The sequence below is a fragment of the Larus michahellis genome, chromosome 5 (genome assembly GCF_964199755.1).
Source record: "Larus michahellis chromosome 5, bLarMic1.1, whole genome shotgun sequence".
Classification (NCBI taxonomy): Eukaryota; Metazoa; Chordata; class Aves; order Charadriiformes; family Laridae; genus Larus; species Larus michahellis.
The window spans coordinates 27,854,572-27,881,047 of record NC_133900.1 but is presented as its reverse complement, the minus strand read 5'-3'; the positions used below and the strand labels follow the sequence as shown (position 1 = coordinate 27,881,047).

The window sequence follows — 26,476 nt, the reverse complement described above, 5'->3', positions numbered from 1 at the left end:
ATTGAAAGCAGGGAGCAGGAATGGGAATACTTAGGTGACCTTAATTCCAGCTGTCACTATTACATGGCTATAATGAAACTCTCATGCCATTAGATGCCTTTGAAATTGGTTGCACTAGGCATAAGCATGGTACTTTAAATCCTGACGTTATCCCATGCTTTAGTCCTCTTAATTTCTTTTATCCGAAAGACCAATCTTTTTAGGAACTATTGTACAAGGTCAGTTATTTCTCTTTTGAAGCTGACGCCTCCAAGAACCATCCAGATGAGCTCCATGTTTTAGTGCAAAGTCAGACAGTGCTTATTTACCTCCGAGCTTTAGCAGTCGAGTTAGTTTAAGCTCTGTGAAGAATTTGTGATACCATTTGCAGTGGTGTGGGATCACACTGCTCTTGCCCGCCATGACACATGCTGTCTTTGTGTATACGTGGTTTCTGATGGGAAAGTTTCTGATCTTCTGGTTTACTGGAGGCCAGTGGATCATTACACTCACTCTCCTTCAGGTCCATTTTCTTTGCCTTGAGCAAGCACTGTGGCTGTAAGGCTGTCTCTGCTGCAAGTAATTGGTATCTCTGATTCTAAGGGGAGTGTGATGTCCACATCCTGGTTTGGGACTGTGCCAGGTTCAATTTTTGCTGTCCCTGTCTGTCTTTCTCCTCCCGCTCTCTCTCCCTCTAATCTCTGGTAGGGTTCCCAACTTACCCCTCAGCTGAAACCTGGGCAGGAGATATGCCAGGTTCTCATGGGAGCTGCTACTGAATTTGCATTTTGGTCAGCTCTGGAGGTCTCAGTAGGTTGAGATGTAAATTGGATGCAAATTGGCCAGCAAATCGGGTGCTAGATACAGAGTTAACACAACTGATTAGTATTAATTCATATTGTATGATTGCCACAAAAATGGAGAGAGTCACTGAACCAGGTGGTATGTTCCAATTAATATTTATGATCAAAAAGCTTTAAAAAATCACTAATAATAGGCTTTACATCCTAAAGAGCTAGTGAGGCAAGAGGAAGAATATAGTATGAGGATAGCTGTTGAAGGACTAACCTGGCAGCAGGCAAAAGAGCAATAGTATTGAGCAACAAGAGGATTTGTGCTCCTAAACCTACTGAATGCTTTTGAACATCCCACGCAAGCAATTCAGTGTGTTCAGCAAATATTCCAGAGGAAAGTTCTGTCAAACTAGATTTAAGATAAGCTTTTTGATAAATCCTGTTACCCTGCATGCAGTGGCAGGACAGTGTATGGTGGGGGAAAGCAAGGACTGACACAGCAAACTTTGCCGAGCCTCTTCCAGACCCAGCTAGACATCTGGGCAAGCCCAGCTCATGTCAGCCCCATCCTACACTGGAGCAATGGGATCCCTGTCGTGTGTGACCTACTTCCAGAGTGTGCGGGTTTTTTTTGGGTCCCAGGGAGGCAGGGCACATGGGGTGACTCTGAAATCATGAAGACTTTAGTAGGTTGCTCACAGGCCTCAGAGGGTTGGCTATGGTGTGACATGAGAAAAAGAAGATAATGAAGAGATCCGAAGTTATTCAGGATAGCATAGGAAAACAAGTGTTGTTCATCATCGTGTAAAGCAACTTCTTGCTGCAAGGAACAAGGAAGAATTTCCTTTGTGGCTGGGTTTGTACAGGTGAGAATATTTTGCCCTCCTATTGCATCTTTGGTACTAGCCACTATTAGTTACTGTATTGACGTAGACGGACCAGTGTTCAGGAGTGAAGTCCAGTTTGTCTTGGAAAAGTATACTGCATGAAGAGAGGTTTTGTAAAAAGGATAGAGGATATGAAATTAGATTGAGGAAATACCAGATGGCATTAAGCTAAACTAGCCAGCAAACATTGACTTAAAGAAAATCTTGTTTCAACAAATGCTAAAATAAAGGCTGTCAGGAAAATGCTGCTCACTTGAAAGGAGCAGGACTTGGCACTTGGTTAAGAATGCTTATAAACCTTGCCTGCAGCAGCAGCTGTCACCATTGAGCAGTTGCTAGACAAAGGCCAGGAAACAGCGAGCCCACTGTTGAATGAGAGAGGAGCCATGGTGATGGAGGATGCAGAGAAGGTGGAAATACTGAAAGCCTTCTTTGCTTTGGTCTTTACTGCTCGGAACCAGCCCTCAGGAGTCCCAGGCTTTGGAGAAAGCAATGGGGAAAGAAGACGACTTCCCCTGGGTTGAGGATGATCAAGTGAGGGATCAGTTAGGCCAATTAGATATTCACAAGTCCATGGGCCCCGATGGGATGCACCCGAGAGTGCTGAGGGAGCTGGTGGAAGTCATTGCTGGGCCGCTCTCCATCATCTTTGAAAGGTCCTGGAGAACAGGCGAAATGCCTGAGGACTGGAGGAAAGCCAATGTCGCTCCAGTCTTCAAAAAGAGCAAGGAGGAGGAGCCAGGGAACTACAGACCGGTCAGCCTCACCTCCATCCCTGGAAAGATGATGGAACAGCTCGTTCTGGGCATCATCTCAAGGCATGTGAAGGAAAAGAAAGCTATCAGAAGTACTCAACATGGACTCACCAAGGGGAAATCATGTCTGACTAATCTGATAGCCTTCTATGATGGCATGACTGGATGGATAGAGGAGGGGAGGGTGGTAGATGTGGTCTACCTTGACTTGAGCAAGGCGTTCAACATGGTCTCCCACAGCATCTTCACAGGGAAGCTTAGGAAGAGTGGGTTAGATGAATGGACAGTGGGGTGGATAGATAACTGGTTGAAAGACAGAGCTCAGAGGGTCGTGATTAGGGGCACAGAGTCTAGTTGGAGGTCAGTGACAAGTGGTGCTCCCCAGGGGTCAGTACTGGATCCAGTCCTCTTCAATATATTCATCAATGACCTGGATGAAGGGATAGAGTGCACCCTCAGCAAGTTTGCTGATGACACAAAGCTGGGGGGAGTGGCTGACACACCAGAAGGCTGTGCCGCCATACAGAGAGACCTGGACAGGTTGGAGATTTGGGCAGAGAGGAACCTTATGAAATTCAACAAGGGCAAGTGTAGGGTGCTGCCCCTGGGGAGGAATAACCCCATGCACCAGTACAGGTTGGGGGCTGAGCTGCTGGAGAGCAGCTCTGTGGAAAGAGACCTGGGAGTCCTGGTGGACAACAGCGTGACCATGAGCCAGCAATGTGCCCTCATGGCCAAGAAGGCCAATGGCATCCTGGGGTGCATCAAGAAGAGTGTGTCCAGCAGGTCGAGGGAGGTCATCCTCCCCCTTTACTCTGCCCTGGTGAGGCCGCACCTGGAGTACTGTGTCCAGTTCTGGGCTCCCCGGTTCAAGAAGGACAGGGAACTGCTGGAGAGGACACAGCAAAGGGTACGATGATGATTAGGGGACTGGAACATGTCTCTTATGAAGAAAGGCTGAGGGATTTGGGCCTCTTCAGTCTGGAAAAAAGACAGCTGAGGGGGGACCTTATCAACACTTATAAATACCTAAAGGGTGGGTGTCAGGAGGATGGGGCCAGGCTCTTTTCAGTGGTGCCCAGCAACAGGACGAGGTAATGGGCACAAACTTGAACATAGGAAGTTCCACCTAAACATGAGGAGGAACTTCTTTACTTTGAGGGAGGCAGAGCACTGGAACAGGCTGCCCAGAGAGGTGGTGGAGTCTCCATCTCTGGAGACATTCAAAACCCGCCTGGACACGTTCCTGTGCAACCTGCTCTGGGTGACCCTGCTCTGACAGGGAGGTTGGACTAGATGATCTCCAGAGGTCCCTTCCAACCCTATGGTTCTAGGATTCTATGAAAACAAGTGAGATGCACTTAATCAGTGGTGAATTTAAGGGATCTGGTCATGACAGCGTCAATTTTGAGCAGCTGTAATCAAAGCAAAATGCTTAAAATGTGTGTAGATGTTTGTCCCAGGCAGTCTCACCTAGTTACTGGACAAAGTTCTAGTTGCTTTTGCCTAAGAAAGCTAAACATGACGGGAATCCAAAAATACAATCACATAAGCTGTGCAGGCTGTAGCAAAAATACACAAGAGAATGGGTGACAGAGGTAAGGATCCCTGTATCTGCTGCAGAAATGCAGGTGGAAAGTGTAGCAAAACCACTTTTAATCTCTGAGGTGAGACATTACAGATAGCTTGAAAACACAGTTGCCAGGAGGAGAGAAAGGATTCAGGAATGTCATATTGACTTAATTCTGCCTCGTGAGGGATTGTGAATTCTTGCCCTCTTTAGTCCCAAGCTTAAAGTCAGCCTTCTTTTGCTTTACTTTTTAGCAATGTAGAAACTTGAGGTGTACCCCAGCTCAGCTCAAGGCTGTCCTTTGTTTGCAAAGCACTCTGCAAAGAAGTCCCTGTCCCAGAGATCTCAGAAGTTCTCAAAGGCAGTGCAGCCAAAGACAACACATGGCACTGTGTGCCACAAAGCTGGCAGTGCTGCTTAACTATATGCTTCTGCTTGCACAATCATCAGTGAAGTAGTTAACACTGCGACAGAAATGATAGGGAAATGTTATCATTAAAAAAAACCCCAAACCCAAAAAGCTTTTTGTCTGAGGGCAAATACTTCCAATAACCAAGGGGCGGGGGGGCACAGCCTGCAGAGTTATAGGAAACGAAACACTTTATTCTTGATTTCTAACTGTATGCCTCATAAAATGCAGGGGTAGCAGCTGGCGATCTGCTAACTGACAGGATAAAGTGCATTCTGCATATATACAGTAGCTTGTCAGATGATATATTTTTTCCATAGAATTTTGTCTGTTCCAAATACCTAAGTAATTCCAGATAACTGCCAGTAACAGCAAGATAAAATATCAGATTAGTGCCTGATCATTAAAAACCTTTATTTTTTTCCTTACTAATGTATGTTTAAAATCACATTAAAATAAAATAAAATGGGCAGATTTCATTTGAAATTATTCTGCTTCAGTATCGCTGTGTAATGGCATGAGGCTTCATCTTATGATAGCCAAGGCTGGAAAGAGGGGCTTCGTGTTCTTTGGGAGGAATCACCCCAGATTTCATGTTTGTATGCTTGTTTCTGTATCTCACAGATTTCAACACACAAGAAGTTTGAGAAACATTACTTTTTTTTCTTTCCTTTGGAAGACAGAAAATCTGGAGACTTGGCTAAATCAGACAGCCTTTATGGGCTAGAAACTACAAAAAAGGCAACTTGCGTGATTATGTGAAGCATTTCTATGTAGTTTTTCCTGTAATGCATGTGATGTTTACAGGATACGTTCAATTTATTGGTCTTGCTGATAGAAGGAACTGCATAACTCACTAGTCACTCTGGTGTTTCTCAATACTTCAGTGATCCTGAGCCATTCCTGGCAGAATTTCATGCCATGTTATATCACACTGCGGTGTCTCAGACTGATCACGCAATCCTGAGACAACATTCAGCCTAAAGCAGGATGTGGTTAAGCAGGCACCAGCAAAGATGTGTCATTTAGGGATTGATTTCTTATGAGTCCTAGATTTCCGATTTCTGATGAGAATTGCTTGACAAGTCCCCTTGCATGTGGCATATCACAAGGGTGTTTAAGGGGTATAATTTCAGATCACTGGTAGTGTTGCTATAGATTTCCATAGGACCAAGGATAAGTGCTGTATCAGAAAGTACCCTTACAAGAGAGGCTCAGTGCAGTGCAGAGCACAGCATGCTATATCCTTTCTGTAGGCCACCTTTAGGAGGCTACGCTTTGGGAAACTGCAGCAGTGTGTTTCAAGGATGTTTATAAATATCCCTCATTATGCCTGGGAGCGGACGGGACAGCACTATAGTGGCACACTGATGTGGTCATAGAATATTTAGTAAAATGAGTTAACTTTTCATGATGTGCCTTAGGCCAAATGGGAAATGGTTAGGAAAAGTCTGTGGCGAATGTTATCTAGAGGCTGGGCTGGATTACGTTTCTTGGCTCTGTAATCTGTGAGTTTGTAACTGAATGCTATTTTCTGAATGCTCCTTCCAGCAATATGTCCATTTTCCTCCTTTTTTTTCTTGTTATCTTATTTTTTTCTTTTTTCAACAGATCGACAAGACATTTAACAATTCCATTTTAAGGAAAAAATACATCCGTTCACGCTTAATCAGAGTGAGGTATGTGAGATTATAATAAATGCACACAGCTGAGAAAAAATGAAATGTACACCAAGCCCATCTAGACAGCCATTTGATCTAATTCAGTAAAGTGTATTTTATGTAAATACATAATCCCCAATTGAGCATAATCTTACTCTGAGCCATGCCCTCCTTTGGATCTTGATGCAGAAGATAAAGCTTCAAGTCAGTCCAAATTCCATACAAGTTTGTATTCAGATCTTGAGCAAGCTTTAGCTAATAAAGCAGATATAACTCAAACTATCTAAAAATGAAGAGCATTTTCAAAACTATTTCCTTCACTATAATGCAGATGTCATTTTACTTCTAGTATTGCTACTGTGCTGGGCTTGTCAAGTAGAAATCAAGCATGGCTGTGCTGGTTCAGAAGGTCCCACTTGTCACTGTTGTGTCTCTAAGAACAGGCATAAGTAGGTGCCTAAGGAACAGTTGCAGCACAACAGACGTATGATAACTGCTTCTTGGTAAGCTCCCTACCTCCAGCTATTTACCACTTGGTATTTCCTGAAGTGGTTGTGGTTTGTTTAGAAGCCCCTGAGGAGTTATTTTCCAAAGACTTGTCCAGTCTCCCCTGGACTCTTGAAATTCCTGCACCTCAATCCTTTAGTAAGGAGTTACTTGTGAAGAGCCACCTTCTTTGGATCACTCAGTGGCTCCTAGTTCTTGTGCTGGAAGAGGTGATGAAAAGTTGATCTCTATCCCTTCTCACCATGCAATTAGCGGTATCGGACACTCCCATCATATCCCTTTTCTCTCCTGTACCACATGAACTCTACTCTTTTTTTCAGTTGAAAGTCTCAGCCTGCTCAGCCATTTTTTGCAGGAACTGTTCCTTGTCACCTGGTCACCCTACTCTGTATCTCTTTCAGGTCTACTGACCCTGCTTTTAGAGATGAAAAGGTCAGACCTGTGGTTGGGATTATCATTGAACAATGGGGTTTTTTTCTCTTTTATTCTCTGTCTATTTGGCAATAATACCTAATGTTTGTTTTGATTTTTTTGACCGCTGTTGAGTGCTGAAAATGACCTTTTTACAGAACTGTCTATTGTAATACTTAGGTCTTGTTCCTGAGTGACAGTGCCCATTGCTTTGCAAGTAACTCTTGAATGTCTTAAAAATCACACGCTAAAGCTGCAAGACTAATGAGAGCAGCCTCAAGATCTTATTCTTCTGAATGTATTTCTTCTTGTTCTACAGTTTGTGAAATCCTGCCTCCTGCTCTACCTTAGCTTAACCCCTAAGGGTTAGGCAAATCACAAAAGTCATTATTTGGATGTAGCTTTAGGAATATTTTTCGATACTGACTAGAGTGTTACAAGTGTAGACAAGGTCACTTGAGGATCTGAGAGGCCAATCTGTAGGAAGAAGTAATATTTTTCATTAGTTCCTGTTCCCAAGGATAAACTGAGGTGTTTGCTGTGCTGGATGCAAGACCTGTATGCGCCAAAGCTTGTTTGCTTTTTCGAGTGTACAACCTTTGTGCCTCTTTAAGTGCTCAGACTGCAAGCTCTTTTAAGCAAGGTCATTGTTGTGAATTTGCTTGGAAAGTGCTGTGCATATTTTTGGTCCAGTATAAACAATGCATTAGTAATAATGCCCACTGCTCACTGAGAAAGACAAAACAAATCTTGGCTATGTGTCTTTGGCTCCGGACCTTTGCTATATAGTGAGTGATTCAAGGCGGGCTGTACTTACCCGAGGGTTTCGAGAGGTGTGGTGTGCTTGCAAGAGTTGATACAGTAATTCCAGTGTGGCACAGCACAGGAAGAGGAGTGGGGGGAGAGGTGAGGGAACACCTGAGAAATGCACAGCAACACCCACAGTTGGATCAGATAATATCTGGAAAATAAACGGAGTGGCAATCACGCTGAAGTTGGCACAAAGGGAAAAAACAGCCTGTTGGAAAGTTCATGAATAGCTACTCAGTCTCAATTATGAGATCCTTGAGGCACGGAACATGTGTTTCTGCTCAGCTACGAAACACTCAGTGTGCCTCGGTGTGCTCATAACACATGGCCTTTTATTTGCCCTTCACTGGCAACACGTCTGTTTCATTTTGGTGCACGTTCCTTTCAAAGATCATAGCCTGATTGCATGATTTCTGTATAAGCTACTTGCCTTCTATTTTTAATTTTCTTATTTTTCCTCTATATAATTACAGATTTCCAAGATAGTGAGATATAACTAGAAGATCTCTTTTCCTTTCCTATCTGAGTGATGCTTAAGACAGAGCAAACTGCTGTTAGCTTGCCCCCTGTATGAAGTAACTGTGATTCCACCTGTTGTGGATTGTGTCATTGCTTCTTGGCTCAGGTAGGAGGGGGCACAGGAGAGAAGGTTCTCAGCGCACACTCTTATCTTCCCTGTGTAATGACCAAGGATAAGCCATCTGCAAGCACAGAGCAAGATTTACTATGCCAGATTAGACACATTCGTGTTTATAGTCTACAATTCCATCTCTTGCAGTATCTGATGCTTTAAGGAAAAATGAATACTACTACCAAGTGAATTCAGTCTGTTAGAAGATTTTTCTTCCTTTTCTTTCCTCTGATCTTACATCAAAACTGTGGAATTGTGTGTCCCCGTGTGGGTGCCGCTTGTACTTTTCAGTGAGATGTTAAAGACCCCTTTTGTGGTCCATCTCCGGGACTGTGATAAGTAGATTGCAGATATGCTGCTGAGTTTCATTCATTGTTGCATAACGTGAGGTTATTAGCCACATTCTTACAAGAGGTTGCAGTGATGGAATTGGGTTGTGTGGCCTCTCCCCTTTGCTCCAAGTACCTTTTTCACGATGATTAGAAATTTTTATCCTGTGTATGTGTAGGGCCCTGGAAAGGTCTGTCTAGATACCATTAACCATCTAGCCGATGTTTCTGAAGTGCTGTGTATCCAGCTTTTCATTGCAATCAAATCAGTTCATTCCCTCCTGCTCTTGTGTCCCAAGCATGTAGTCAGTGACTGCTTTTTAGACTCCATTATAACATTGGTCTGGCCATTTGTTCACAGAAAGCATCACGCCTTCTTCTAGCCTAAGATGCGTTTGAACATTCAGCATTTGCTTGGATGTCTTTTGGCAATTCCTTCTCTCAAAAATGCACAAAATTGTCAAAAATGTATCTAATCCTTTATGTTACATTGCCATTGCTAGAGGAGCGAAGAAAAAACTAAGAAATGCAGAAATGAGCTGAAGGTAACCGGATTGTGTTTCCTTGGTTTGTAGCCCAGATGCTGATGGTGTGATGGCAGAGGCTTTGCTCACATTCTGGTTCTCCTCCACGGATTCTAGAGAAACATTGCGAGAAAGAGTTGAAAGGATCTTACGGAGGGGCCTGAAAAAATACACAGGGCCCCTGCGAATAAATGTCAGATCTTCTACCATCTCAAGTAAGTATATTACATCTCTCTTAAACATAGTTCTTGCCCTTTTCTGATTGATGAGACTTGATTTTTCCCTTCTGATGATGGCTGTTACTGAGTCTGAATGACAGTCTTTCCTGCTTATTAAGTTAGAACAAAATCAGTGGATATATATAAACCCCACCTAAGTCTTTTAAATATGTCTTAAATGTGGATAAACAGGAGCAGTTGCTTTATGGCCTCACAGTACAGCCTTAGCCTCCCTCCAAACTGCAGTACCAGCCTTATGCTACTATCAGAGTAAAAAGTAGGAGCCTTACCACAGTGCTTCTGTACACAGCAACACAAACGTGCTCCCCAGGTCTTTGCTTCTCTCAGGAGCCTGAAAATGCAGAAACTATGCTTGGATGACAGTGGGGAAACAGCCACTGCACTGAAAAAAATATATTTGGTGGGAGGATCAAAATCTTTGCAAATTCCCCAGGGGAAAGGGAAAGAAAAGGAAAATGTTCTTATCTGTATGACTTCTCAGCTGGGGACCTAGCCACTTCTTTGCAAAGCAGGCCTGCATTTGCAGGATATGAAAATTAACAGCACTATCTTTTTGATTTAGTGAATTACCAAACAGACACTGAAAGGCAGGTTTCCCTCCTCTTCTACATTTCTGATCTGTTAGAGAATTTTTGTTCAGGCTTAGAATCTGACTTGGCTTCAGTTATATATAGTCAGCATTTTTTCTGGGTGTCAGACGTTTCAAGAATGAGTTGCTAGTTGAAAGGAAAGGACAGATACTAGCTCCATTTGTTTTTGCAGACCTTCTGCTTACTCCTAGCACAAGGGTGACCGTACAGCACATGGGTGGGTACTTGCCGCTTGCTTTTCCACATGAGGCTACTTAAACCAGCGGAGATCTGCATAGGCCAGACGGCTGTGTTGAAAGAACAAGAAGCCAGATTCCATGCTGGATGGATCCAGCCTTCCTCACACTCAGAAAAGACCAGGAGCAACATCATATTCTGCCTCTTGGTGCTTGAACTGGGCACATTGCATTGTGGCAATGCAGTGAAACTCAAATGATCTGTCACACACCCATCATTTCTTGATGGGACTACCAGTCTTCCCTATTGGAATGGCTCAAGATGACAGCTGACATTCTTTGGGCAGAGAATCACCATTTCTTTGCGGTGTTGTTTATAGGCCAGTAGTTCCTGTTCAGCAAAGTGCACATGTAGTTTCTCCCAGATAGGAAAAAAAAGTGTCTGGGCATCAACTAGAGATGGGCTTGGGGTTTTTTGTTTTGTTTTGTTTTTTTTTTGTTTTTTAAAGTCAGTCAGGTCATGATTTAGTGAATTTTGAGCTTCAGTTTAATTTGGTGCCTTACATAAAGGATAAAATTGGAAGGAGTGCAAAAATGCTTGTTAGAAAAGGACTGTGATCTTCTCATCGAGTTATCTGATTAGCTGCTTTTATTCAGTCTGGTAAATGTGGGAAGTGACTCAAAATTCTGTTTTAGTTGACTTTGAACTGCACCAGGGCTGTTACAATAATGCAGTAGTTGCTAGTTAAAAAAATTAGCTAATATAATTGAATCACAATGTTTTCATTAAATATGTTGTCTCAGTAAAAGATGGCATCTCTGCGTTGCTTTGATAAAGTTGTATGATAAACTTCGTGTTGCTTTTCTTGGCTCTCCCAGCCTAACCATAAAACACTGACTACGTAGGTCTACTACTCACTACAGGACTAGCATTGTGCAACCATTACACGTGACATAAAGGAACATAAACAATGCCTTGCCATTTCTAGGAGACAACAATAAAAGATTCCATTTGGATCTTTCTTTGCTAATAGGATTTTGGCAGTGCTATGAGGCTTAGGAAACCTCCTGTTGTGCTGCTGTTCAAGAAAACCAAGTTGACTCCTGTGAAGAGTATAGAACCGAGCACTCCTGTGCTTTTAGAGGAGAAGCAGGTCTCAATTTATAAAGCTTGTTTTCTTCCTCACACCTAGGAGAAGTGACAATTTTCAACAGATCCTGGAAGTCCAGGATCTAGGATCTAGGTTTTGCATTTCCCATTTCTCTCTCCCCTCCTGAAATATCCTGTCCAACATTAGTATTTAAACCAAGTAAAGCTAAGAAGCACTAGATTTTTTCCGTGCTCTGCAGCACCTTTCAAAATTTTGCTTCATTGCAGCTTTGATGGTTTTGCCAACCGTGATCCTTGTTTATGTTGAGGCAATCTCAGAACATTTTCATAATAGTTTGTAAAAAATCATTAACCTGTTCATTGTAATCACTTTATCAGAAGATTCTAATATGGGGGCCAAAATATATAGTTTAGTTTAGCATAGCTAACTAGTTGAACAAATCCAGGTCAAGCACTTACATTGCATGCGAGGAGGGTCTGATAAGGAGAACCTACTTAAGTCTTCCTCCCAGGATCTAATCATCTGTTGTTCACACCATGTCTCAGCTTGCATTTCACTCAGAAGTATTTGCTTTGGGGATCAGCTCCAACAGACTCCTGCAAACTGAAGGCAACACTTGGGATCTTCAGCTGCAGTTCAGGGCAGCAGCACAACACTAAGTAGTCTGCCAGCCCAGTGGTAGAACTTGCTTTGCCTTTTCATTCCCAAGGACTGGGAATAAAGATGGGATAAAATCTAAACTGACAAAGTTTTATTAGTTCAGTTTTTTTTCAGAGAGAGAGAGAAGCTTGATCATACAGATGTGAAAAAATAACACGTATGCGAAACTGAAAACAGTATTGTCTCTGTTTTGTAACATCAATAAACAGTAGATGTTCTTTATACAGAGCTGCAAAAAATGCCTTGGTATCGGAGTATCTTCAAATGTGTTATTACTGAAGTTCCTTCTTTCTTATTTAGCTAGACTTCATAGTCCCTTGGTCAAGGACAGCGGTATCTCCAGACATCCACTGTAGCTTTGATAAAAAATGGGAGGCAGTAGAGATCTCTGCACTTGTGTGCAAATCCCACTGGAAACCCAAATATTTTACAGTGGAGAATCAAGCCAACTAAGCCCTGCCTGAACAGCAGTGCAAGGGCCAGCAAAATCAGATATCGAAGTTGGTGACTTGGAAACACCGACATTAGGACTTGCGCTTCCACTAGCTCTGAAAGAAAAAGGTGTTGCAGTTGTCCTCTGTATAGTTGTGGCACCAAAGAGATCTCCTACAAAGCTGTTTGTTTTTTTTTTTCCCCAGGGTTTCTTGGTTAGAAATAGAATCACCTCACAGCTTAGATCCCTATTAAGCAAAGTGTAGAGTAGCTTGCCAGACTATTTGCTTTTGTCAGGTAGGTTGGAAGTCTCCCAAAAAGTATTTTTGGGAATGTACTTCTGACGTCAGAAAGAAACTAGTTGCAAGATCACTGGCACTGTTCAAAATGAGTAGGAAGTATTCCCGCCTGTTGCACAGCCAAGGGTTTTGGCCATGAACAATGAGTCATGAATTGGTTTTGATCAACAAGTCAACTGTTATTGTTTCTATTTATCTGGCATCTGAGGCTTGCTAAAGCTCCTTACAAATACAAAGTACAGAACCTAGGAGACAGATTCTCACTTCTTTATCAAGTCTTCTTTGGGAGACATGCAGATGAATGTCTGACCTTCGTTACTGAGGAATGTTTAATCTCAAACGAAGTATGTAGCAGTATGGGGTTTTGTACTTTACTAGCCACAACAGCAGCTTGGGGGAGTGGAACAGGACATGCACCTGTACATTGGGAAACACAGTGGAGATCTGAGATTCCCCTCCTTGGATGCCATTAGTTTGGCACAAGGTGGTGCATTTCAATGTTTGCAACAGTCTAGAGAGGCTGGCTGAAATGGAAGAGACTGAAATGTATTTTAAAATGAATATTTTGCAAGGAAATACTTGTGATGAAGGAATTAAGCAGGAAATCATCCTGGCCTGACTTCTTAGATGACCCAGATAAGTTGATTTAATTAATTTCCTCACCCAGTTCTTGTTTTTCCCTTTCTCTGCGTTGCCTGCAGAGGTTGCAAGTGATTTGGGCTGTCCTCACTGTAGTGAGACCTTAATTGCAGCTGGGGTGTGAGTGTAGGCCAGGAAAAAAAATAATGCTAAAAAATGCATTGGCCTGGATACACGCTACAGAACTGGTACGTAGTTCCTCATGTAGATCCCTCCTCGGGCTGCAGGATGCCCACATGGAGTTGTTATAAGTATGCTGTGAGGTGTGGACCTCTGTCTGTCCTCATGGACAAAATTAAGATGTGGTTAATGGTGGGGTGGGGGGAGGGGGGGAGAAGTCATGGATGTGAGGACAGGTCCACTGGACAGAAGTAGGGAGGGAAGGACTGGGTGACAGGGACAATTAGAGGTACAAAGCCTTTGTCTTGTCTCTACCAGGTTACTCTCCCCTGTTGGAGGAATGAGAATTGCATCACCTGTATCTAAGCCATGTTTTGCTACTTCTACAAGGGTGCATAACTCTAGGGAGGTAATTCCTGTTGAGAGAGTGGTGAGAATATCGTAAGGTTAGTGTGAAGACGTTTCAGGTTATGCGCACTATGTCACCCTACAAGAGCGTGACCTTCCTGCTGAGCCCAAAGCTCATGTTTTGCCATCTTCCAGGAAATTCCTGCATTTCCTTTTGGGTACAGTTTTTGAAACGTGACTGAATCTGCTGCTCACTGCTCTCATTCCCATTTCACCCCAGTATCTCAGGCCTTTACGGTCTTTAACGTAATTAAAGAGTATTAAAGTAGAGCTATTATCTTCACCTCTGCCTGCACTGCAGGACAAATGCACTCTGTGACATTCCTCTCAGCTGCCCAGTTTGGTAATCTACTGAAATGTGCCAGAGACTCTTTTTTTGCCTGCCTGCCCTGTTGTTACTCTAAAAAACACTGAACTAGGCGAGATCCCTGATACTGATGCAGCTGAAAATTTTGTGATTCTCTCTCTTTTCGAGGAAGCTGTTATTAAAATGTGACAAAGGACAGTGGGGAAAATGCTGCTTCTGCTCCCTGGTACAATTCACAAAGCTGTGCTTCAAATGCATGTCCAAGAATGTGTTGCTAGTACTGCAGCATGTACTTTTTCTTAATATTTTTAATGTTTACAGTCCTCTCCTCCCTTCATACCCCATTTAAGATAATCTCTACTTAGCCTTCTCTGTGTGAAAAAACAACTTACACAAGCAAGATGTGGGAACTTGATATAATAGAGGATGAAACATGAAGTTTGCCTTTGAAGCTAACAGTTATATTATGATATATAGAAAATCACGGCTGTAAACCGTTACAGAAAATCAAGTTTCTTTTGGAAATCAACATCTGTGAAAAAAATAAGTAATTGGGTAAAGCTGTATCAGGTTTTTAAAACAGATTTCTAATCTTTAGTTTTGCAGTCATCTCTGGTCCTTTCCACGCTGAAAATGCATAATATCCCCTAGTAATGCATTTGCTTGCCTTGCTTGAACTACTTCAACATAATGTCTGATCCATTGTGTCACTGAGAGTTCTGCCTGTTATGTTCCTTCTAATATAAGCACTGGTCTCTGTGGCTGAACTGAAATGAGGCAGTGGACACAAGATTAATTCCTCTGATGCAGTGACACTGATATTATTTAGAGACGTGCAAAGCCAGCACATTTTTCTGTAGGAATCTCTGAATCCCTCAGAGGTCATTCAGTCTGCAGTTAACTATGAAACTGCAAACGTTTAGATGGTTGCCAAATAGATCCGGGGGCTTTGGGCACTGAACTCCCTTAGAAATCCTGGCCTTAACTGGCTATTGCATATAAACAATTGCCAAAGTAAAGATGCTTTCTTGCGCTTGCTTACTCCCCTTTTCTTTCCATGTTTGCTCAAGCAAATATGTTGAGGAGTAAAAAGAGGTTATTTACTAGTAAGTTAGTAGTATGAAATAGTAACTGCAAGTCACAATTCTCATTAGTTGGAAATTAAGACCAATACTTCAAGTCTGTTTTAAAGTTATTCCGTTTACTAAATAGGCAAAATAACTGTATTAACAAAATTGCTTGTCCAGTTGAGGAACAGAGCCCTCTTCTGAAAGATGGAATCCCTAAGCGGCATTTCAATAGATTGCTGTTTTTTTAATTTAAACATTAGTTTTCTCTTTTAAGTTAGGCAGGCTTTAATTAAATGGCAAGTTCCATTTTACAGGTAGGCAATGCATGTTCAAGTTGAACTTGTTCTTGTTTACAGTGGAAGCCTGAACACTGTTTTCCTAAATGTGGCACAAACAACTATTTTTGCAGCTGTATGTGGTTGGGACAAGATATGACACTTTAATTGTTACTAATTGATGCTTTTTCTTGGTAGTGCAACTAGGGCAACTAGGGCAACTAGTAAATGAGCAGGGCAGCGAAATTGTCTCTCGTGCCTTACAAGTGATTGCTTCAAGGCAAGGGCTTGCAACATGTTGGCTGGCACAATGCAAACAGCTATGCTGTTGACCAGGCCAAAAATGTCAAGCTAGTAATAAATGATGGCAAGCCCCTAACGAGGTAAGCCAGTATGCAGCCTGATTTTCAGCAGTATCGTGTAACCCAAAGTGCTCCCTGCTTTTGATGGCATCCACTGTGGGCTCGACTTATCTGAAAATAGTGTCAGTCATTTCAAGTTTCCAAACACATACGTGTGCTCTGGGTTTGGGATCTTGGTTTTGAGTCTTGGGTATTGTGCCCTTAATTTTACCTGTCCTGATCTGCACGGTGGGTTCCTGGGTCTGCTGCCAGACAGACCTGTTTTCACCTCTTAAAAACTCCCGGTCAAGGTTTTCTCCATTTGCTGTGGTGTTTTCTTTAGGACTCGCGTTCCAGCTCCCAGTGTGGGATACATGGTGAGGGCGCTCTTATCTGGCAGATCTCTAAAGCAAAGCAGTGCCCCTCCCCTGGTGAATACAGCATAGAAATTATTGACAGGTGTCGCTGGCCTTTCTCCTTCGGCGGTGGGTGGGAGAGTACATTGGCTACATAGCTGTGATATATTATAAAATATGCTAAAACTCAGAGCTGTACAGACATGCTGTTTAAGACCTGCAGCTTGTGTGTGGAAGACCTCTTTCTCCAATTACACACAAGCCGTCCAACTGGAAGCAATGGGTAAAATTTTGCCCATGTGAGGCTTGTACTTTTTTCTACGTGCCTCGTAAAAAGGCAAACAGAGATACAGACAGGTGCCTTGCAGAACAGCCGTGTGACTCACAGCAAAACTTGGTGCAGTGACAACATGCCAATTGAATTGCTTCCGGCACTGCGCTTGAACAAGCTGGTTGCTCCTTTTGTCTTCTCGATGAACTTTGCAACATAATGTAAATGTTAATAATTGACTGCAGGCTTTATAATTAGGCATTATGAGGTAAATGTCTCTCCACCCAGAGAAGAGCTAAAAAAACATTATTATCAATATTGCACTTGAAGGCAAAAGGTGCTCTTTCATTGTTGATTACATTTGTTGGTTTCTTACCAGTTTCCAGCTATAAAATGCTAGTGTGACCCAAATGATGAACTAGTTCTGAAGGTTGTATGAATTTCTAGGAAAACATTGGATACTTATCGTAGTTGAAATAAACAGGTAGGGCCAGATTTTTCAAAGCACTTCTTGCCAGTATACATAGGTGAAGTAGACAAATCCTTACCACAGCTCAGCACCCATTTTTTTCCCCTTCCTTTGTAACTGACCAAACAGTAATGTTTACATCACTGCTGAATTCCTCTGCTGGCCTAGCTTGTACTGTCTGGTATTATTACGTTTTGATGTAAGGGATTTTGGCAACAACCAACCATATAATCCATGGAAATTCACAGGATTAAAGCTTACATTCCTGAAATGCAGAATTAGCTGTACATTCCACCCCTTGCCTCTGTGAATCACATATTTAAGAATTATCTTAAAATCCACATTCATCACACAATCTTCACAAACTTCACTCACATCAACAAAAAAGAATTCCCCACAACAAAATCAAAACAACATCATCACAACACTGAACAAAAGTGTTTTTTTCCTGCTTCTTAAATATGTTATCACAGAGGTGCTACCATGATCCCTGATGGGCTCAGCCTTGGCCAGCGGCAAGTCCATCTTGGAGCCAACTGACATTGGCTCTGCCAGACATGGGGGAAACTTCTCACAGAAGCCACCCCTTGTAGCCCTCCCACTCCCCCAAACCCGGCCACACAAACCCAATGCAGGGTTTTCCTCCTTTCACAGGAACTGAGAAAGTACAAGTGAGCATTTTTACTGGAAGGGGACCTTGCAAGTTGTCGTTGCCCACCAGTAAAACTTACTTGTCTTTATTATGTGAACAGTTCCTGTTTATAGTGAATAAGATTGTGTTGATATATAAATGTCTAATAACAACTCATCTCCCATTCTTATAAAATAAAGCAGCGGCCGCATGCACATACGGCAGCCCTAGCACTGCCTTTGCTCTGTAACATTCCCTGCAGTCAATTGTACATGCGCTGGAGTTCTGTTTGTTTCCTTTTTCTATCATATTCTGCCTAATGTCATATTAAGAAATGAATGAGTACAGGTCTAGTAATGGGGGATTCCAAACATCAGTTCACCCTGCATACCAGGAGTGTCAAGCCCACACACGAAACAGAAGTGATACAAGCACAATAGGTGACAAGTATGAGCCAGAGCTCTTTGCATTCAAAAGAGACTCCTCCTGGCTTGGTGTGGTTTTGGATCAAAATTAGGGTATTATTCTGTGTAGCTGCAAAGAGAAAAGAGGAATGAAGTGAGTGGATAAGGGCAGGGATCTGCTGAGATAGGGTGTCCAGCTGCAAAATGTGAAGTTGTGAATGTTATACAAGAGGCGCTGTATAATTTAAAAATTGTATTAAAAGTGTGATTTATTTTTATTTTTTACATTTGCTTTTACTGCTGGCAACTAAAATGGTAGCTCTTGTAAAAATAGCATTCTAGAAGAATGGGACTAGACTTATACCTTGAGCCAATGCTTGTTACTGTCAGCATGAGCATACTGTACTGTCCATAAATGTACAACATGTATATTAAAGGAGGGAATATATTGCTAGGACCTTCTGTGCCTTGTAATAAATTGCTATTAACTATCTCTTTTAGTATTAATAGTGTACCAGACACCCTGTTGTTCAATAAGAGAGGAGAAAAGAGAGTGAGCCCCTGCTATTGTAAGCGGGCATTGCTGCAGTGAAGTCAGTGCCTTCTGATCTCGAAGAAGGCACAGTGTGAGTGCCAGATCTCCCCTGGCCCTCACGCTGGTGTAAAATGCGGCCAGTTGTTTTTTTACAAAAAAAGGAACTTCAAAACTTTCCACTGTAAAAATCTCTCCCCAACAAATTTGTGGATCTTGAGTAATACAGGACTTGTTTTGTTTGTACTCCCCTCCAGAAACATCTGGGTCCAGCAGGACGGGGAAGACCCTGTGCCTGGTCCTCTGAGGACACTGGCTGGCTGGAGAACAGCAAGCAGCACTGTGGAGAGGAGTGCAATAGCCAGCGCAAGAACGTGACCACATACGAGCTACACTCGTTTCTTTAGCAGCTCCCCTCAGCCTTATCTCCTGTGGTGCCCTGTGCCCAAATAGCTGTCACGTGGGATGACCATGCCAATGAGAAACCGTGTCTGTGCTGTCCTGGCCTTACCCTTACTGTTTCTTTGTTTCAGATATGGAGATGAAAAGAGCAGAAGCCCTCTTCAATGACAGTAAGTGAGGGCTTTTTAAGCCTGGGAAATCTCCGGTTGTTTTAATTAGCGTTAATAGTCTCTGAGCACTTTTCCTGGCCCTTAAAAGCCTTTTCTCATCCTCCTGACTAATGAATGTGACCTTGTACTTCACACAGAAGAGCTGTGCATTTAGAAATTCTGCTCAGATACGAGGAAGCCTCTTTTATTAGTGTCTTCTGGGATACTTAGGAAGACTGGCTTGAAAATAGTGGAGATGGGTGAAAATACCTTCTAGTCTACACCCACTGCTGGGTTCCTTGGTCATTTCTTTTTGCAGTGAGATGTTCCTTCTTTTAAAAATATATCAGCCATTTGGTGAGAAAAGAACAAACAATGAGAAAAGAGCAAGTGCTGAGGGCTCTACAGAAATCTCCAGCGTTGGTCAGAGAGGAGGCGCGCAGGTCCTGCTGCGTAAGGGCCTATGGTGCATGCTTTTGCCTCCAGCGGTGTTGGTGTGGGAGCTGGAGGGTGCATCTTAAATGCCAACCCTGCCATCTAGGAAGCAGAGGACTGACTTAGCCAGTGAGGGCTGAGCACTGTAATGTTCAGGACACTTGTTTATTTACTAGCCCAATCCAGTTGCTGTTGGGAGCTTTTACACTGTGTTTGCTTAATAGTGTATTTGGACACGCAGAGGCTAAGCCATGTTTCTACCTGAAAGCTGAGCCATTTCAGGCTCCTAGGTGTTCACAGTAAAATTCAGTGAGCGACGAAGACTTCCAATAAATATAGGAACTTAATTGCTTGGGCTGGTAGACTGCTTTACTGTCAAGCACAGCAGCTAGCTGAAAGGTGTACTATAACGTGCTACAGGCAGGAGAGTCCTTATCACAGATTTGAATGCATTTTATATTTGAGCAGATTATAGTTAGAAGCAATCTGTTATTATAAATAGATTAAAACATGTACTTAAATAGGATACTTCGTCAAGTATAATCCTGCCCGCATAGGGCCGACAACCTGTCCTCTGTCTCCTTGATGGAAAGTATTAGAACTGCACCTTGGAGCAGCGACTGCAGAGTCTGCTTCATATGTGCTTGTCTTGGATGCTGTAGCATAACAATTCATCTCCACCTTGCTACCTTTATTTTCCTATACACACATTAAGTGATGAGTTTTACAGCTGAATGTGTACCAGCTGTTGTTCAATTGGTGCTTTAAGGATGGCAGCCTAGCAGAGACCTCCAACACAGCCCGCGAGTGAGAAGTGCCCAAAAAGCCAGTAATACTGGGCACATGCAGAAGAGTTTGGAATGATGGCTTTCTGTGTGCTCTCAGAAATTGGGAGTATGTAATTTTCTTTAGTGTTCATTGGAAGGAAGGAAGGATCACAAGGAAATGTATAGAAGTTACATCAGCCTGTGATTATAATGAAAATATTCTGGATTTTGGAATGGCTAGTAGCACAAAATAGTTCCTTATAGAAATATAAGGCAATATGACTGGTTTTCTTAAGGTACTGCTTTAGGGGTTAAGTTGAGGTAGTTTGTTTTAGAGATGTTTTTAAGCTTCCAGAGAAGGAAGTCAGCTTGTTTGGAGATTTAATAGCCATAAAAAGCCATCTTTGCTTACAAATTTGTTTTCTTTTAACTCTGGGAAGTTTTGCTTATTCCTTAGCAGCAGGCTGTCAAGTAATTGAATATTAAATAACATCACTTTTTGGGTCAGCTTTAGGTGCTGGTGTTCTGGAGCACTGAGGGAACTGTGAGATTTCCTGTGTTTTGAACACTGACTGCTCAAGTGGTTGATAGGATTGTGCAGTTTTACGAACAGTAATTGAGGATTGCCAATAGCTTTCAGGAGCGAAACATGCTAGTGCTGACAGTCTTACCAATTCTGGTATGTTCTCCAGTTTTCCTTTCACACGGAAAGTTTTGGACAAGTAGGTTGAGGTTTCACTGGTGTCCTTCATTGTGGTTTTAAACCTCAGAACAGGGCAGACTCTACACTGAGCACATGAGCTTCTCAATATTTTTTATTTGGTTTGGGTTGGTTTTTTTTTGTTTTTGTTTTTAAATTTATGAACAGCTTTCAATCTACTGCATTATTGCTGCTACTTTTGACTATAAGGTACTGTTAACATAACCTTGTGCAGATCCTAGCAGGAAGGGGCAGAGGTTACACTCTGCGTGGCTCCAGTGTTTCGCTTCTGAGGACTTCAAGGGCCCTGGAGCTGGCAGCTCTTCAGTGACGTATTACCGATTTCTGCTTTGTCCCCCTCTGGGTCACTGTCTGGAGGAGACAGGCAGTGCAATGGTTTGGATTGTGTTGTCACTATGCAAATAATTCTTAGCTCTGTCTCTTTCTCAATGGATTGGGATAGTCCTGTCTGTCAACTTTCCTATTGTCTAGCTGAAATCGGGGCCTGGATGAAAACTAGTGAGTCTTGGTCCAGGTAAGATGGATTTGATGGTGTTTGGATGGGAGAAGACAGCTGAAGCAGCTCTGTTCATTGAGGAAGTTTCTAAAGCTTCTGGGGAGCTTCAGCTGCTCCTGAATATCCTGAGTTTAGTGTCTGAAACCATGGATATTTTCATTTCTCTCTGGGTTTGGAGGATAATACTTTTCGTCATGGATGCACACTGTGATGGAGGTATCCATGCCTTTGTCATTTCCAGCTTGGATTCGTGTGATGCTCTTTGCCTGAAGTGTCTCTCCAGGTCCACTTGCAGACTGCCATTTGTGCAAGGCGCAGTTGCCTGTTTCCAGGTGACACCTTGCTGATGTAATCTGCGTGCATGCATGGTAAAAGTCCATGGCTTGGATCATTCCCACCTTAGACTTTGCCTTGTTCGTGTTTTATCCTAATGACAAATTATCTGTGACATTAAAGTTGGCAATCCCTGTATTTGGGAATTGTCCTGGCTGTGTGGTGAAGGGTTTTGATTCTTGATTTGGACTGCTCACATAGCTAAGCCTGAATGGTTGACCATCATGGCTTTCCATAATAGTCAGTTGTTAATTCAGGCTTCTAACAGAATGGGTCATGCGTGAGGGTCTCTGATCTGGGGGGCCGGTGGAATGTATGTTTCTTGTTGACGTTAATACTGTTAGACAGCCGAGGTGGTGTGTAATTTTACATGTGTTTTCTGCAGCCATTGGCAAGCATATTTACTAAACAGGAGCGTAACTAATACACTCTTTCTCCTTTTTGACAGTCTGTGGGTTACGTCAGAATAGATCAGTCAAGTCAATGGCAAAATCATCGTCGTTGCGAATAGTTGGCGGATTGTCTTCTGCAGAGACGGGGGACTGGCCGTGGCAAGCCAGTTTGCAGTACAATAATATCCATCGCTGCGGTGCAACACTTATCAGCAATACATGGCTTGTATCTGCAGCTCACTGCTTCAGAGAGTAAGTTCCCATGTATCAAGTTGTGTGGCTTTCCAGATTTGCACCGAACCCCTGACTCTTTCCAGAGGAACAATTTTCTACTTCAGAGGAGAAAAGTCTGGGTTAAGCAGACCCATCACTTGAATATTTCAATGAGAAATTAAAGGTTGACTCTTTGGAGCAGAACTGGCAATTGTACGAGAGGAAATCAATAGTCATTTGGCATATTGAGCTAAGAAGCGCAGAAAAGGTAATGTGACTGAAATTGGAGTGTATTTTTTTCCTGTTGCACAAAACATTTCTAAAGATGCTCCTTCATGTTACAAGTAGGTTGCTGCCACTGCAGGCTGCTACCAGAAATTATAATCCCACATTCCCACCCCTCCATTCAGCCATCCACTCCCAGCGCTCTTCCGTTTCAAGCATGGCAGTTGTGAATCTGCAGGGCACGTAAAATGGAACTGCTGATTGACCAGATTATTAACATGCAAAAAGAATAAAGGAAATGAAGAGTTTTCTAGCAGAAGAGCTTTTTGATTTGATTATACCCTGCGGCAACACAAAGGCCAGATCAGGGACAAGGAGCAACAGAGGAGTATGAGACCATCGTCAAGGAGGGAATGCAGGATTGCCCTCTTCTAGCAGCAGCCCACAATTACATGGGGGACAGTATTACAGAAAATGATGGATGCCTTAGGAATCTAGTAGGGAGCTGGCTTGAAGGAGCTTTACAATAAAGGTGCTCACCAAGTTTAAAGTCCCAAACACTTATATTTACAGCTAAATACTTACAGCACTCTTACCTTTTTTCAGCTTGAGTCACCCTCAGAAGTGGACTGCGACTTTTGGAGCTGTTTTGAAGCCACCAAGCTTGAAAAGATCAGTCAAGACTATTATTATTCATGAAAAGTACCTCTACCCAGAACATGATTATGACATTGCACTGGTGCAGCTCTCTAAAGGAGTTGAGTTTACGAGTAGCATACACCGTGTTTGTCTGCCTGAGCCATCTGAGACTTTTCCGTACAATATTTATGCTGTCATCACAGGCTGGGGAGCACTTACCAATGACGGTGAGTCCCGAGTCTACCAGGCGACCTGTATATTACATAAACATCTACGACTGAATTGATCCCACTTCTGTAGCCATATATTGTGTGGCAGCAAGCCTAATTCTTTGTCTATAAGCAATAGGTTTGTTTAATCACGAGCAGCAGTTTCTTGTTCTAAAATGAGTCTGGACAAAGACAGAGCTACAATCCACTGAAGCAGAAAACAGGAAGAAGGCTGTTCTCCTTTTCCAGCCTTTCCATTTCATATTGTAAATCCTCAAGACAGGTAGTCCAGCTGTGCGTGTGTTTATATAGCACCTAAAAAATTATTCTTCAAGTCCTAGCCAGAAACTATGGATAACTCTGTAGGCTTTCAGGAAAATGTGCAGTGAGCTGCAGATGGTGATTCACCCAAGCTTGCACTCTTACCAGACCACACTAAGAGTAGATTTAGCAATGGAACCAAGATGTCTTCATTTTGTATGATCTGCACAAATTGCTAGGTAATTTGTGTTCCATGCTATTATATGGAACATGTATAAAATATATAGGTTTAGACTTAAGGCACTATGTACCATGCAATCGTTACTTCTGTCTTAATGGTACAGTTCCTAAGTGAGACTAGGAGTATGTATGTTTTCCTTAAGAGCCTAATTTAGACGGATCAACAAGCAAAACCTCCATATTAAACCAAGTAAAGCTGGTCCTCCATAAGAGAACATTAAAAGCTCTTCCTGTATCTTAACTACTGCAAAGTAATTCTGTTGATAAATGCCCAAACTATATTTTCCCTCAGGTCCAACTCCAAACGTTCTTCAGGAAGCAACAGTGAAACTTATAGACTCAAACACTTGCAACAGAAAAGAAGTGTACGATGGGGACATAACACCCAGGATGCTGTGTGCTGGATACTTGGAAGGAGGAGTAGATGCTTGCCAGGTAACTGTAGCTGAAAATTAGAAAGGAAAACTATTTTAATGCTGACTCCGGTATCTGGCTGACTAAATCTTAACTGACAGTGTATTAGTCCTTTAAATAGGCTCCATTCAAACAGCAATTAAGTCGTAAATTGAAGTAGCATTTAGTACACATCATTTAGCACATAAAACCCATAATAAGAGAACTAAATTAGTATAATATTCACAATTTAAACCTTTCATAGCATGAAATGAAATTCTTATTCTGTAACTCAGCTGCTACAAGCCCATTTGCTTCTCATAATTTCTTGTGTGTGAAATCTAACTAACAATTTGTTTGCAAAGTGTTATGACAAGATGTTGACAGAGATACTAAATGCTGAAACACTAAATATGAGCTAAAAATTAAATGTCTCAAGCAGCCAAGACCAGACATCTGTACAGTTGAGAAGGAAGAAGTTTAAGAATGTAGTAATTAAGCTGTCAACAAAAATGCACTATCACTCATTGAAACTGAATTCTGGACTGGATCATCTCATAACAGATCTGTTATGATACGATCTTTGATAACAGACTTGGATCAGTGGAAGGAAATCTGTCTGAAACAAAGGTAATTATAAGGAAGCTAGGTGTAAGTGGAATAGTAATGATACATGCATGGTGCAGGTTTGCAAATGTTGCAAGGAAATGCTTATGTTCAAACTGAAATATTTCCATAATGATAACTTTTTAAAAGATAATTGCTATTTATGTTATTTACAAAAAATGTACTTCTAAGTGCTGGTTGAAAACAGACCCTTTTCAGAATCCCTGTTCTACAGATTTACATCCAAAGCCTAACTCCTTGCAAAATAAGTTTGGGAGGCTCAATTCCTCTGTTCCTGTCTGGCTCAGGACTGAAGAGACCTGAACAGAAGGATGCAACTGCTGTTTATTTCAGTAAAGCATTTTGGTGGAAGATAGGGACTTTGGTCTGTTGTATGAGGATTGCCTTTCAGCCTGTAAGGTTTCCAGTTTAACAATTACTACTGTGTCATGCTATTAATACTATCTGAATTCAGCCTTTGAGAGTGGCTAACATCTTAAGAAGGTATTGTCTAATTAGAAGACCAAGTTCCTGATAAAATCCTTTTTGAAACGTTGCTGCTGCAAGTGACTAAAATAATTTGTAAATTATTTTACTATTAAAAAAAAAAAAAAGTTCCTCCTGGCTTAGATTGCTGTATATATTTGTGTTTCCCTACTTTGTATGAGGAGAAAGACAAGGCAGGTGGGGAGCAGCGTTTCACAAAACAGAAGAGAACCTTTTTTTTTTTTTTTTTTTTTTTCCTGTAAAAACCACACAGGCAGGTCAGGAGGTTCCATTGGAACAGGAAAAAGCCACAGACTTCTGACGCAGTTTTCAGAAACAGCCTGGATTCTGCACAAATGGCAGCTCTTCAAATACTGCTTTCTTTCTTCTCTTATTGGACATGCCCTCCTGTCTATGGAGAGAATTATATTTTCCCTTCTGATCAATTAAAACTTTTTTTCCCCTCCTCTTTCTCTAGGGGGACTCTGGGGGACCACTGGTTACTCCAGACTCTAGACTGATGTGGTACCTCGTGGGAATAGTAAGCTGGGGAGACGAATGTGCCAAACCAAATAAACCTGGAGTTTACACACGAGTGACTTATTTCCGTGACTGGATTACCTCAAAAACTGGCATCTAATTCCAAAATCAAAAGTGGATTTAACTACCTAGACTACATGCAACTCATATTTATCTGTAATTCTGAAAGATTTTTTTTTTTAGTATATATATTTCTGTGTAGTTTTGGCTGAAGCAACCTTTGCCTGCAGCACGCACTATCTTTGCTGTCAGAGATCCTAACCCCTTGAGAATTTATACTAAATATATGAGATTGCTTGCCTCATCTTTGAGCCTTGAAACATTCTCACTTATAAGAAATTATGAACTGACGTCATTAAACTAAAATTTAA

At 42.1% G+C, this 26,476-nt stretch overlaps 1 protein-coding gene across 1 annotated transcript in view; it reads left to right on the top strand.

Moving 5' to 3' along the window:
- Positions 1 to 26,252, top strand: part of LOC141743744 (transmembrane protease serine 11E-like) — a 43,719-nt gene extending 17,467 nt beyond the window's left edge. Inside the window, exons 4-10 of the mRNA XM_074588625.1 lie at positions 6,006 to 6,073; positions 9,319 to 9,482; positions 19,132 to 19,170; positions 22,350 to 22,545; positions 23,338 to 23,597; positions 24,373 to 24,515; positions 26,044 to 26,252. Of these exons, the coding sequence (XP_074444726.1) occupies positions 6,006 to 6,073; positions 9,319 to 9,482; positions 19,132 to 19,170; positions 22,350 to 22,545; positions 23,338 to 23,597; positions 24,373 to 24,515; positions 26,044 to 26,205 (1,032 nt within the window). The 3' untranslated portion in view covers positions 26,206 to 26,252. The remainder of the gene's footprint in view (positions 1 to 6,005; positions 6,074 to 9,318; positions 9,483 to 19,131; positions 19,171 to 22,349; positions 22,546 to 23,337; positions 23,598 to 24,372; positions 24,516 to 26,043) is intronic.
- Positions 26,253 to 26,476: the final 224 nt, after the last annotated feature.